General features: G+C 42.9%; 1 protein-coding gene across 1 annotated transcript in view; it reads right to left on the bottom strand.

The window, feature by feature from the left end:
- Window positions 1-5,803: 5,803 nt before the first annotated feature.
- Ccdc160 (coiled-coil domain containing 160) overlaps window positions 5,804-12,802 on the bottom strand; it is a 23,011-nt gene continuing 16,012 nt past the window's right edge. Inside the window, exon 3 of the mRNA XM_013018097.1 lies at window positions 5,804-7,217. Within this exon, the coding sequence (XP_012873551.1) occupies window positions 6,222-7,217 (996 nt within the window). The 3' untranslated portion in view covers window positions 5,804-6,221. The remainder of the gene's footprint in view (window positions 7,218-12,802) is intronic.

Consider the following 12,802-nt stretch of genomic DNA (forward strand, 5'->3'; position numbering starts at 1 on the left):
CTAAAATATTTTTTTCAAGAATGGTTTCAGTTATGAGTGAGCAAAACATGTTTTGTTTTTTGTTTTTGTAATTTAGGGAACCTTACTAGAGAGTAAAAGGAAGAAGAAAACTTGTAAATCGTTAGGTGTGATTAACATTTTTGAAGCAGTGAGGGCACTTCACAGGGTTTCTTCTTCTTATTATTTTTTGGGTCTGGTTGTGGGGCCTGAACTCTGGGCCTGGGTGCTGTCCCTCAGCTCTTCAGCTCAAGGCTAGCACTCTACCACTTGAGCCACAGCACCACCTCCAGCTTTTTCCTTTTTGCTTATGTGGTGCTGAGGAATCGAACCCAGGACCTCAGGCATGCAAGGCAAGCGCTCTACCACTGAGCCACCTTCCAAGCCCCCTCACAGGGTTTCTTTTTCACAAAAACTAGGGAGCTTGCCAGGCACCAGTGGCACACACCTGTAATACTAGCTACACACGAGGCTGAGCTCTGAGGGTCACAGGTCAAAGCCAGCTCAAGCGGAAAAGTCTGTGAGACCCTTATCTCTAATTAACCATCAAAAAGCCTGAAGTGGAGCTGTGGCTCAAGTGGTAGAGCACTAGCCTTGAGCAAAATAGCTCAGGGACAGTGCCCAGACCCTGAGTTCAAGACCTGGGACCTGTACAAAACAATAAGAAGACACAGAAAAAAAAATCCATCTTTCACTAGTTAGCTTTTTTTTTTTGGTGGTGGTGGTGGGGCTTGAACACTGGGCCTGAGTGCTGTCCCTCAGCTCTTTAGCTCAAGGCGAACACTCTACCACTTGAGCCACATCGCCACTTCCCATTTTCTGGTGGTTTATTGGAGATAAGAGTTACACGGAGTTTCTTGCCCGGGCTGGCTTTGAACTGCAATCCTCCGATCTCAGCCTCCTGAGTAGCTAAGATTACAGGCGTGAGCCACCAGCGCCAGGCTAGTTAGCTTTCTATGACAACATTTTTGGAAGTAAAGACCACAAAAGAATAAGAAATATTGAATAAAAAGTGATTCATACTTCGAAATGAATTTTTTAAAATTTTGAGCCCAAAAGTACAATGTGTTTTTTTTTCCAGTTCATTCTATTGCCATGGGAAGAGAATTCTATGTCCTTCCCATTGACCTTGTAATCCATCATCAGAAGATAGATATGTTACAGCCTTCCCAGGGATAGGATTCATCTTCACTGCGCATGTCAGCCAGCCACTCAGGAACTCAACTTGGGTTCAGGTTGCAGGAACCTCTCTGGTGAGTGAACTTTGGCTCTTTAATCTCACTACAAAATGTTCTCTGGTGTAATGGCTGTAGCATGGTAATGGAGCTGTTGCAGATTGGCTTTGGATTCCAGATTTACCACTTACTAGCTAGGTGATACTGACTAAAAGTCATTTGATAGCTCTGAACTTCATGTTGTTTGCCTATAAAATGAGTGGTAATCAAGGGCTTTTCTGCATTCCACACAATACAATGTGCATAGAAGTATAAAGTTTTGCAGCTAGGCTCTACCTAATAATCCAAATGCAGGCAAAAATATAAGGATATATAGAATGTAAGGAAGTTCCTGAGGTACCTCTGCCATAGTCAAGAAAACAGGTGACTGAACCTGTTTATTACGTGTGTATGACCACCACCACCCCCACTCCAAATGCTTTACCACTTTGAGCACAGTATCACTTTCAGTTTTCTGGTGGCTAATTGAACATAAGAGTCTCATAATAGCTGGGCATCGGTGGCTCCCGCCTGTAATCCTAGCTACTCAGGAGGCTGAGATCTAAGGATTGCAAGTTTGAAGCCAGCATGGGCAGGAAAATCTTTTTTCTTTTTTTGTAGGTTGTGGGGCTTGACCTCTGGGCCTGGGCACAGCGCTCTTCAGCTCAAGGCGAGCACTCGCCACAGTGCCACTTGGGTTTTCTGAGTGGTTTATTAGAGATATGAGTCTCACAGCCTTTCTTGCACGTGCTGGCTTTGAACCTCGATCCGCAGATCTCAGCCTCCTGAGTAGCTAGAATTATAGGCCGTGAGCCAGCAGTGCCTGGCTGGAATGGCAGTCTTTATGTGGTAAGAACAGGGTATGATTTGTTTTTTCGGGTTTTTTTTTGGGGGGGGGTTGGTACTAGGAATTTAGCTCAGGCCCTTAAACTTGCTAGGCAAAAAGTCTTCTACTTGAGCCACAGCTCCAGCCTTTTTGCTTTAGGTTATTATGATATCTATCTGAAGATAGGTATCTGCTGATATGGATGGTAACTTTTTCTTCAAGTGCTAGCCTCAAACCACATTCCTTCTATTTATGCCTCCTGGGTAACTGACATTACAGGAAATTTGTTTTGTTAAGATGAAATCTGACTGTCCCCTCTCATCTTCCCCTGCACTTCATACCAAGATCCTTGCCCATCTCTGCCTCCAGAGTAATTGGGATTACAAATCATTGAGCCTAGGGTACAACAGGATAAGTTTTTTCTACTAGTCCTGGGGCTTGAACTCAGGGCCTAGGCACTTTGAACTTATTTGCTCATGGCTAGTGCTCTTGAACCACACCTCTATTTTCCAGCTTTTTGATGGTTAATTGGAGATAAGAGTCTTGTAGACTTTCATGTTCAGGTTGGCTCTAAACTGTGATCCTTGGATCTTAGCCTCCTGAGGAGCTAGAATTACAGGCTTGAGCCACCAGTGCCCAGCTCCAATATGATATATATATATATATATATTATAGCCAGTCCTGTGGCTTGAACTCTGGGCCTGGGCACTGTCTCTGACCTTCTTTTGCTCAAGGTGTAAGTATTATGCAATCACCTTTGGTCCTCAGCTCCACCCAGCCCTGAGCTCCTCTCAGCCCTGGAGTTCCTGCCATATAACTGGTCCCACCTGAGCTCCCATCTACCTGACTTGCTATCTATCCCCAGACCCTCCTGCTACCTAGATAGTGGAGGCTGCCATGTGCTCCCTCATGGGGGAAATACGGCTCCTCTAATAAACCTTGTAATAATCTTTCTCCTGTGCCTGCCTGCCTCTGCATGGTCCCCTGACACAGATGTGACGGATCCTTTCACAAGGCTAGCACTCTACCAAATGAGCCACAGTTTCACTTCTGGCTTTTTTGAGTAGTTTATTGGAGATAAGAGTCTCTTGGAGTTTCCTGCCTGGGCCGGCTTTGAGCTGCAATCTTCAGATCTCAGCCTCCTGAGTAGCTAGGATTACTGGTGTGAGCCACCAGCACTCAGCTCAATAGGATAATTTTTAAAGGGATCATAAGAAGAGCTTGAAATAGAGCAAACAATTCCTACTTGTTTTGGTGCTTAGAATCTTGGTTGGAATTCAGTGATCATCAAAAAACTGAAAATCATCTCTCCCCTCAAGGCAGGTTGTTGTCAGTACCTGCATTAAGTTTATCAGGAATGATTTAGAGAGCTGGAGATTATCATCTTTGTGTGTGTGTGTGCTGGCGTGAGGGCCTCGTGCTCTTGCTTAGCTTTTTCACTCAAGGTTAGCACCCGACCCAGAGAGCCACCCCTCCCTTTTGGTTGTTTGCCAGTTAGTTGGAGATCAGAAATGAGTCTGATTTTTCTGTTCAGGCTTAGAATCAGGATCCTCAGATCTCAGCTTCCTGAGAAGCTAGGATTACAGGCATGAGTACTCATGCCCATCAATTATCACCTTCTAATCAAGTGCAAGCTCCTCTTCTGCACAACTTCAGGTCATTGGAGTTCGTCTCCATTCAACATAGAAAGGAAGCAATCTCACTTACTCACTACACTGACTTTCTACTGCTATAGTATTTGGAGATATTAGTCTAAAAAGCCTGCTTATCTTTCCTTTGAAAGGTTTGCAAATAGTTCCTCAAGACCATTGGAGCTGAGTGCCTAGGAATTCCATGGCACAGGAATTTACACAGGTGCAGTTACACTAGCAAATAAAATCATTGAGGTGAAATAACAGCAAATGAAAATTAAACAGAATTTTTTTTGGTTGGTTGTGGGGTTGGAGCTCTTCAGCTCAAGGTGAGCACTCTACCGGTAAATTGGGCCACAGCACCACTTCCAGTTTTCAGGTGGTTCATTGGAGATAAGGGTCTCATGGACTTTCCTACCTGGGCTGGCTTTGAAACTGCTGCGTTCAGATTTCAGCCTCTTGAGTAGCTACAATTACAGTTGTGAGTCATCACTCCCAGCTCAGAATCTTTTTGGGGGATGGGGGGTTGGGAGGCTTGAATTCTGGGCCTGGGCGCTCTCCCTTAGCTCTTCAGCTCAAGGCTAGTGTTCTACCACTTAGAGCCACAGTGCAGTGCCACTTCTGGTTTTCTGGTGGTTTATTGGAGATAAGAGTCTCATGGATTTTCCTGCCCTGGCTGGCATTGAACTGTGATCCTCAGTTCTCAGCATCCTGAGTAGTTAGGATTACAGGCATGAGTCACCAGTGCCTGGATTTTCTTTTTTTTTGTCAGTCATGGGGGCTGAACTCTGGGCCTGCGTGCTGTCCCCCAGCTCTTCAGCTCAAGGCTAGAGCTCTACCACTTGAGCCACAGTGCCACTTCTGGCTTTTTCTGCTTATGTGGAGCTGAGGAATCGAACCAAGGGCCTCATGCATGCAAGAAAAGCATTCTACCACTGAGCCACCTTCCCCGCCCCCAGAATCTTTTTTTTTAAGAGACAAGGATCTCACTCTCCTGGGCTCAAGCAATCTACTCAGTAGGCCCAGTGCTGAGACTACAGTTGTGCACCATCATGCCCAGCTGTGAAGGCAGAATTTTATTTTTCTTTTATAACAATTCTCAGGCCTAAAAAAGGTTAACTATTGCTCAGAAAGCTGGTAATAGAACCTAAGTTTTGTGGCTCCAGGTTTGGAGACTTTCCCATCAGGAAAGATACCTAAACCTTTACAATTGTATTCCATCTCTGCAGTGTGTAGTTACATTTGCTTCATTGACTTTAAAGGTACCATGCAAATACAGCTCCAATTACAAGAAGTCTTGATGATTGACGTGATCAAATAAAAGCATCAACTGGCTCACCACTTCCACTGAAGGAGAGACTCAGTGCAGTCTACTCACCATACATATAAAACAAATTGTCTTTGCCCAGGCCCCTTTATTGGACTGGATGTCTACATAAATCAAGCTGCCTTACTCTAAGCTTACCTACATGACACCCAACACCCTTCACTATACTTCTCGCCTGGTAACAGAAACCAGCAAGGAACTTACAATTTTTTCCTTGAATTTTGGAAGAAATGGGTAAACAACGCCCCTTGCTGGTCAACGTAAGAAAATACAAAAGCCACTGCTGACAAAAGCAGGGCTCTCACAAGGGTCACAGCAATGCCTCTAAGTCTTATAGTCTATGTGACTGGGAAGACAGCAGTAGTGGGGGGAGGGGAAACACTGAATTTTCCCCAAAATGCTTCCATGTGCTTAATTAAGGTTAAACCCCAAAGACAGGAGATAGGACATACATAGATCGTATTGTGTGTGTGTGTGTGTGTGTGTGTGTCAATCCTGGGGCTTGAACGCAGGGCCTTGGCACTGTAACTAAGCATGTTTGCTCAAAGCTAGCACTTTACTACTTGAGCTACCGCTCCACTTCTGGCTTTTTTTCAGGCAGTTAATTGGAGCTAAGAGTCTCACCAATGTTTTTGCCCAGGCTGGCTTTGAACTATGATTCTCAGATCTCAGCCTCCTGAGTAATGAGGATTACAGTTGTGGGCCACCAGTGCCTGGCCATAAGATATATTTTTGATACCCCATTAAGTCAGAATAAGCCTATAAGATCACAAGTGTTTGCTATGTTTATACACACAATCAGGATTTTTATTATGCACATCAATGAATACAGATGGAAGACTATTCATACATTAAGGACAGGTTGCTCATGAAATGCTAAAATGTGGTTGATTTGTCTTTGACAGCGATCTGGTGAATCCCTAAGGTTTTGAGTGAAATATAGATAGAGAAGATTTAAAGGTATTTACGGATATATATATTTATATATTATATATAAAAGAGATTTCCAAAGATGGTTCCCATTTGGATTCTCATAGTAACTTCATTAGAAAGAAAAAAGCAGAAGCTTTGGCATTGATATCTATATGTTTTTGCAGATAGTTGGATTCACCCAAAGTGGAAATTCCATTCTGTCTCATGTGTTTTAAGTAGCATAGCGAGATTGTACAAGAATCGTTGATTTGACTTGATGACTTGCCTGGTGGAAAAAGCTTTTTCTTTTACCTTTAAAAAAAGTCCCCTGAAAATTGGCCGATGGTAGATGAGGACACGCTCGCTGAAGCCAAGTGTTTTCTAAGCATCTCCAGTGCTTTGTTATTTTTTTCTTGCAGGTTTTTCTCAGCTCTCAGTTCATTCTTAATGGCATGGAGCTCCTCACGAATCTTTGCCATTTCTGTTTCATAATACAATTTGATTTCCTCTTTAATGGATTCATGTCCTACTTCAGTTTGATGTTTTAACTCCCTCACGGCTTCTTTTAAATTTCTGTTCTCTAGGTTCAACTTGTGAATGACTTCTTTGGCTTTCTGTAGCTCTTCGGTTAAGCTCTGTACATCTGTTGTCTTTGGTGGTAGGTTACTTTTTAAAGCTTGGAGTTCCCAGTCATTCTTGAAGAATTTGGTGTCCTTTTCTTTAAAATTGATGGCTTTTGTGGAGATGTCATTCTTAGAAGTCAGAAGTTCTTTTTCAGCATGTTCAAATTCCTTTTCGATTTTTCTGCACTTCATATTAAGTTCTTCCAGCTCTCGATTCAGAATATTCAGGCGAACTTGTGGAGACATTTCTTCAACAGTTTTCTTCCTGGCACCTGTTGGAGATGTAGTGGGCAAATCCCTTTTACTCCAGATAGAAGACTCTTCTGTGGTTAAACAGCTTTCTTTGCCTGAAACGTCCAAAGTTGATGATTGACAGGATGCAGAATTGGTGTCTACTTCATTGTTGGCTATGTTTAGCGCTCTTGGTCTTAAGCTTGAGGCTTGCTGCCTTTCATCGAATTGAGATATATATTCTTGCCTCTTCAGTTGATTTCCTTCTTGAAACTTGCTGGAAAAATTATATGTTCTTCCCATGTTCTTGGTCTTCTCAATGGCTATTTGTTCTGAAGATGATTGAGACAAATACGTATTTTCTAGGACATCATGTGCGCTAAAAAATGGTGTGAATATATTCTCTTTCCAGTGTTTTCTTCGAGCATCCATTTCTTTAGGCAGGCCTTCCAGCTCCTGAAAAAGAAAATAAAAAATAAGGCCACTGGCAAATGATGTAGTAGGAAAAAAGAGCTAATCATGTTGGCTCATACACAAAGAAACCTAAGGGCTCTTCTTCAATCACAGTGACTTGGGCCTCAGTTTCCTCCTTTGTACATTGAGAGATCTGCAAACACTAAGTTCTACACTTGCATGTAGCTTTAAAATTCTTCCATCATCTGAAATACACCCAGTACATTGACATATTTGGCTATTTACAGTAGATAAAGCATGATTTTTTATATGAGAAAAACACAGGAAAACAGACTGCTTGCAAATGATCCTGTTTGGCCTTGGTGTAATGTGAGGCTTATGATTGGTCCTTATGCATGTTTCATTCATGTAAGGCTTGTGATTGGTGGAAATGGAAACAATGTGCGTACAAGCCTATGATTGGTAGAATTACTAAGCACAAGCATAATATGTTCCTCTTTTGGCCATTTAAGCAAGCTATTTGCTACTCTTTTGGGGCAGTCTTGAAGGCTCCTTTCCTGTTTACTGTCTGTCTCCCTGGCATTACAATATTTAAGCCTCAAATAAAGCCTTGTCTGGAAAAAAAATGATAGTGGTTTGAAATTAATAGGTTAATGTTCTTCACACCTGTTCTTTCAAGGTGTCTGCTTTTTATTTCTGGTTCTTTTGGATAGGACTCTGTTTGTGCATTCTTTAAAGTGACTAAAACATCAGAGCTTAGTGCAATGGGAGCTGCTTTTAGTAAAATATACCATGCACACTTCCTTCTGAGTTACTGCCAAATGCCCTTCTGTATTGACCTGTAAATTCCTGCTATTCCAGTCTTAGGCAACACCGCCAAGTATACAGAATTATATCCATTTCAACAGCAATGTTATGATGACAAGCTAATGTCAACAACTGAAAATATGGATATAATCAAATGTGCTTTATACCAGGTACTGGTGGCTCACGCCTGTAATCCTAGCTACTCAGGAAGCTGAGATCTGAGGATTGCAGTTTGAAGCCAGCCTGGGCAGGAAAGTCCATGACACTCTTGTCTCCAATGAACCACCAGAAAACAGGAGGTGGAGATATGTGTCAAAGTGGTAGAGCGCTAGCCATGAGCAAAAGAGCTTAGGGACAGCGTCCAGGCCCCGAGTTCAAACCCTATGGCTCCCACAAAACATTTGTTTTTCCTATGACATTTACATCAACTCTAGATTTCAGGTGACTTCTTAGCAGCCTAACTCACAACTAGCACCCACATTTATAAAATTGGGAGAACAAGCTCAGTGCCGGTGGCTCACACCTATAATCCTAGCTACTCAGAAGGCTGAGATCTGAGGATCGTGGTTCAAAGCCAGCCTGGGCAAGAAAGTCTGTGAGACTCTTATCCACAATAAACCACTAGAAAACTGGAAGTGGTGCTGTGTCTCAAGTGGTAGAGCTCTCACCTTGAGCTGAAGAGCGCAGGGACAGTGCTCAAACCCTGAGTTCAAGCCCCACGACTGACAAAAAAAAAAAAAAGAACAATTTTTTTCCCAAAAAAAAACTTCTCAAAGGGATTTTTTTCTGTTTAATTTTATGATTTTTGTTGGTAGACATCAGTTATACATGGAGGATTTTCATTGTAACATTTTCATTTATACATATCTACAATGTATCTTGATCCATGACACCCCGCCTCTCACTTTCCCTTGCATTTTTTTCCCCTTTGTAAAATAATTTCACAATTTCATGAGTTTTTTTTTTTTTTTGGTCATGATCCTTGACCTCAGGGCCTGGGTACTGTCCCTGAACCTCTTTGTGCTCAAGGATAATGCTCTACCACTGACCCACAGCACAATTTCCGACTTTTTCTTGGATCACTTAAGGGTCTCATCACCTTTCCTGCCCAAGCTGGCTTGGAACTGTGATCCTCAGGTCTCAGCCTCTTGAATAGCTAGCGTTAGAGGCGTGAGCCACCAACACCTGGCTCCTTTTCCCTCTTTGAAAAACAATTTCACATTTTTACAAATGTTCTATTTAATTTAATTTAATTTTTTGGTCAGTCGTAGGGCCTGAACTCTGGGCCTGAGCGCTGTCCTTTAGCTCTTAGCTCAAGGCTAGCACTCTACCACTTGAGCCACAGTGCCACTTCCGGCTTTTTCTGCATATGTGGTGCTAAGGAATGGAACCCAGGCCTTATGCATGCAAGGCAAGCAATCTACCACTGAGCCACCTTCCCAGCCCCAAGTGTTCTATTTTATAAATGTAAATAAACTATATAGACCTTACTCATCCATTAGCCCTCCACATGGAATTTTTAATATAAACTTTTCCTAAAGCACCAAAATATTTGAAACAGTCTCATGAAGTACCTTAAACTGGTTTCAAACTCTTTTTTTTTCTTTTGTTTTCTGTCAGCTATAGAGATTGAACTTGGGCTCTGGGTACTGTCTAGAGCTCTATTCCTCAAGGCTAGCACCCTACTACTTTGTGTCACAGCTACATTTATGGTTTTCTAGTGGTTCACTGGAGATAAGAATCTCATGACCTTTCCTGCCTTGGCTGGCTTTGAACCGGAATCCTCAGATCTTAGCCTCCTGAGTAGCTATGATTGTAGGCATGAGCCAGGGGCATCTGGGTTGTACAGATATTTAAATAACGCATATTCTCTGCTGCAGGCAAGGATGTCTACCAGTACTGAACACTCCCATCAAAAGCAAAAAGAAAAGAAAAAAAACAGAAGGGACTCGCTTGGCTTTTTTTTTTTTTTTTTGCCAATTCTGGGGCTTGAACTCAGGGCCAGAGCACTGTCCCTGAGCTTCTTTTGCTTAAGGCTAGCACTCTACCACTTGAGCCACAGCACCACTTCCGGCTTTTTCTGTGTATGTGGTACTGAGGAATCAAACCCAGGGCTTTGTGCTTATTAGTCAAGCACTCTACCACTAAGCCACAGTCCACTAAGACACATTTCCAGCCCTTCCTTTGGCTTTGAGGCAAGGGAAAGATGTGTTCTTAAAATGAAACTTTTGGAAATGAGGGTAAGTAAAACTATTAAAATGAAAAGTCAAGCCGGAAGTGGCGCTGTGGCTCAAGTGGTAGAGCGCTAGCCTTGAGCTGAAGAGCTGAGGGACAGCGCCCAGGCCCATAGTTCAGGCCCCATGACTGGATCAAAAAAAAAAAACAATAAAATGAAAAGTTCAGCTGGGTGCCACTGTCACAATTAGAGTGATATGTGAGGATCTAGCTACAGTTTTCTGCATCACTGGGGGTTTGAACTCAGGGATGCAGCCTCTGAGCTCTTTCTGCTCAAGGTTAGTACACTACAACTTTGACCCACAGCCTCACTTCCAGAGAAAAAGGTTGACTTCTGTGTCCAACTTTCCCATCCATCTTTTTCAACAAATGCACACACACATGCATTTTTAGTTCTTTACCCTTTTTCCTTGTACCTCTGTAGAATAACCTAGGTATCCAAAAGGAAATGTCTTTCCCCATACAGCCCAGGCTTATCACAGAACTGAAAAGACTCCATTTATTATATAACTGGCTTCAGACACATGAAATGACTTTACTATCGCCCCAAAGCCTGTAGTGGCAAATGTGAACTTATGTTTCCCAGGTCAGTACTTGTTCTGAAATTCTCCTTTATCCATCTGCTAGGTTTCATTTTATACATTGGAGGTTCACTCTTTTCAAAGGTTAGATGTCTTTTGAAGAGTCATAGAAGGAGAGAGAAGAGATGAAGGGAGGGAAGGTAAGAAGGATTGCCCATCGCAAATCAAAAGACAGAAAGGAAAGATTTGCAAAGCCTTTTGGAATTTCCCTCCCTAGGCTTACATAGGGCAGGGTCAAGGGGTCTCTTGGCTGTTCCTTTTTTTCTCTTTCACTGGCCAGATATCTTTTATAGCTTGATCCCAAATTTGGTCACAGAATGTGGCAGAACTCAGATTGGGGGTAAAATTGGCCAGTCACATGTTTCTGTTCACCAGTTGCACAGTTTGCTCTCAGTGCAGAGCAAGTATGCCATTAGAACTCTTTGGACAGGACAAGGAAGATGCTTTGAAATGATGGTGCTCCTCTGCTTTGGCCTGGCAGTCATTTGGTTGTTTATAAACTTCACTGTGGGGCTGGGAATGTGGCTTAGTGGTAGAGTGCTTGCCTAGCACACATGTAAGCCCTGGGTTTGATTCCTCACTACCATATACAAGAAAAGGCTGGAAGTGGTGCTGTGGCTTGAGTGGTAGAGCACTAGCCCTGAGCACAGAGAGGCTCAGGGACAATGTCCAGGCCCTGAGTTCAAACCCCAGGACCAGCAAAAGAAAAAAAAAAGAAACAAATACTTCACTATGTGATTTGCTACATACAGCTCAATGCAAACAAACAAGAAGGCATTATTGAAACTGTAAACATGGCTTTCAACTGGGCAGTTGTGCACATTTCTTTCTTTCTCATACATATTTTTTTTTCTCTCTCTCTCTCTTTCTTTCTTTCTTTCCTTTCCTTTGTTTCTTTTCCTTCTTTCTTACTGCTCTTGGGGCTTGAACTCAGGATTCAGGGCCTGGGCTCTGTCCCTGAGCCTCTCTGTGTTCAAGGCTAGCGTTCTACCACTTGAGCCACAGCACCACTTCCAGCTTTTCCTGTGTATGTTGTACTGAAGAACCGAACCCAAGACTTCATGCATGCTAGGCAAGCACTCTACCACTAAGCTACATTCCCAGCCCCACAAGCATCTACTCAACAACTCTATGTTGAATACAGAAAGATTGAAGGGTGAGAGAATAAAGCCCAAAAGAAATTTAAAAATCTAAAGAAACAAGCCAGAACACAGATGAGAAAACAAAAGTCATATGGTCATATGACCATAATGACTGCAGTAGTTTTCTAAGAAAGTGATTTCCCAGAAGCCCCAGGGCTGCATTTTCAAAGCAGTGATGCCTATTCCTGAATTAATAATAGACTTCTAATAATTCTAGTTAGTGTCTCATTGAAAACATCAGCTTTTATACTCTGGGTGGAGGGAGGGAGATTTTTGTATAGTAAAGATTCTCTTGGGCTGGGAAGGTAGTTCAGTGGTAGAGTGCTTGCTTTGCAGGCATGAGGCCCTGGCTTTGATTCCTCAGCACCACATAAGCAGAAAAAGTTGGAAGTGGCGCTGTGGCTCAAGTGGTAGAGCGCGAGGCTTGAGCTGAAGAGCTGAGGGACAGTGCCTAGGCCCAGAGTTCAGGCCCCATGACCAGAAAAAAAAAAAGATTCTCTTGTCCCATGGAAATAGTTTATTTTTTTCTTTTTCTTTCTTTCTTTCTTTTTTTTTTTTTTTGCCAGTCCTAGGGCTTGAACTCAGGGCCAGGGCCTGGGTGCTATTCCTGAGCTTCTTTTGCTCATGACTAGTTCTCTTCCACTTTGAACCACAACGCCACTTCTGGCTTTCTTGCTAGCTTCTTTTTTTGGGGGGGGTCTGGTCATGGGGCCTGAATTCTGGGCCTGGGCACTATCCCTCAGCTCTTCACCTCAAGGCTAGCACTTTACCACTTGAGCCACAGTGCCACTTCTGGCTTTTTTCTTTTTGCTTATGTGGTGCTGAGGAATCGAACCCAGGGCCTCATGCATGCAAGGCAAGC

Source organism: Dipodomys ordii, unplaced genomic scaffold, assembly GCF_000151885.1.
Source record: "Dipodomys ordii isolate 6190 unplaced genomic scaffold, Dord_2.0 Scaffold38, whole genome shotgun sequence".
Taxonomy (NCBI): domain Eukaryota; kingdom Metazoa; phylum Chordata; class Mammalia; order Rodentia; family Heteromyidae; genus Dipodomys; species Dipodomys ordii.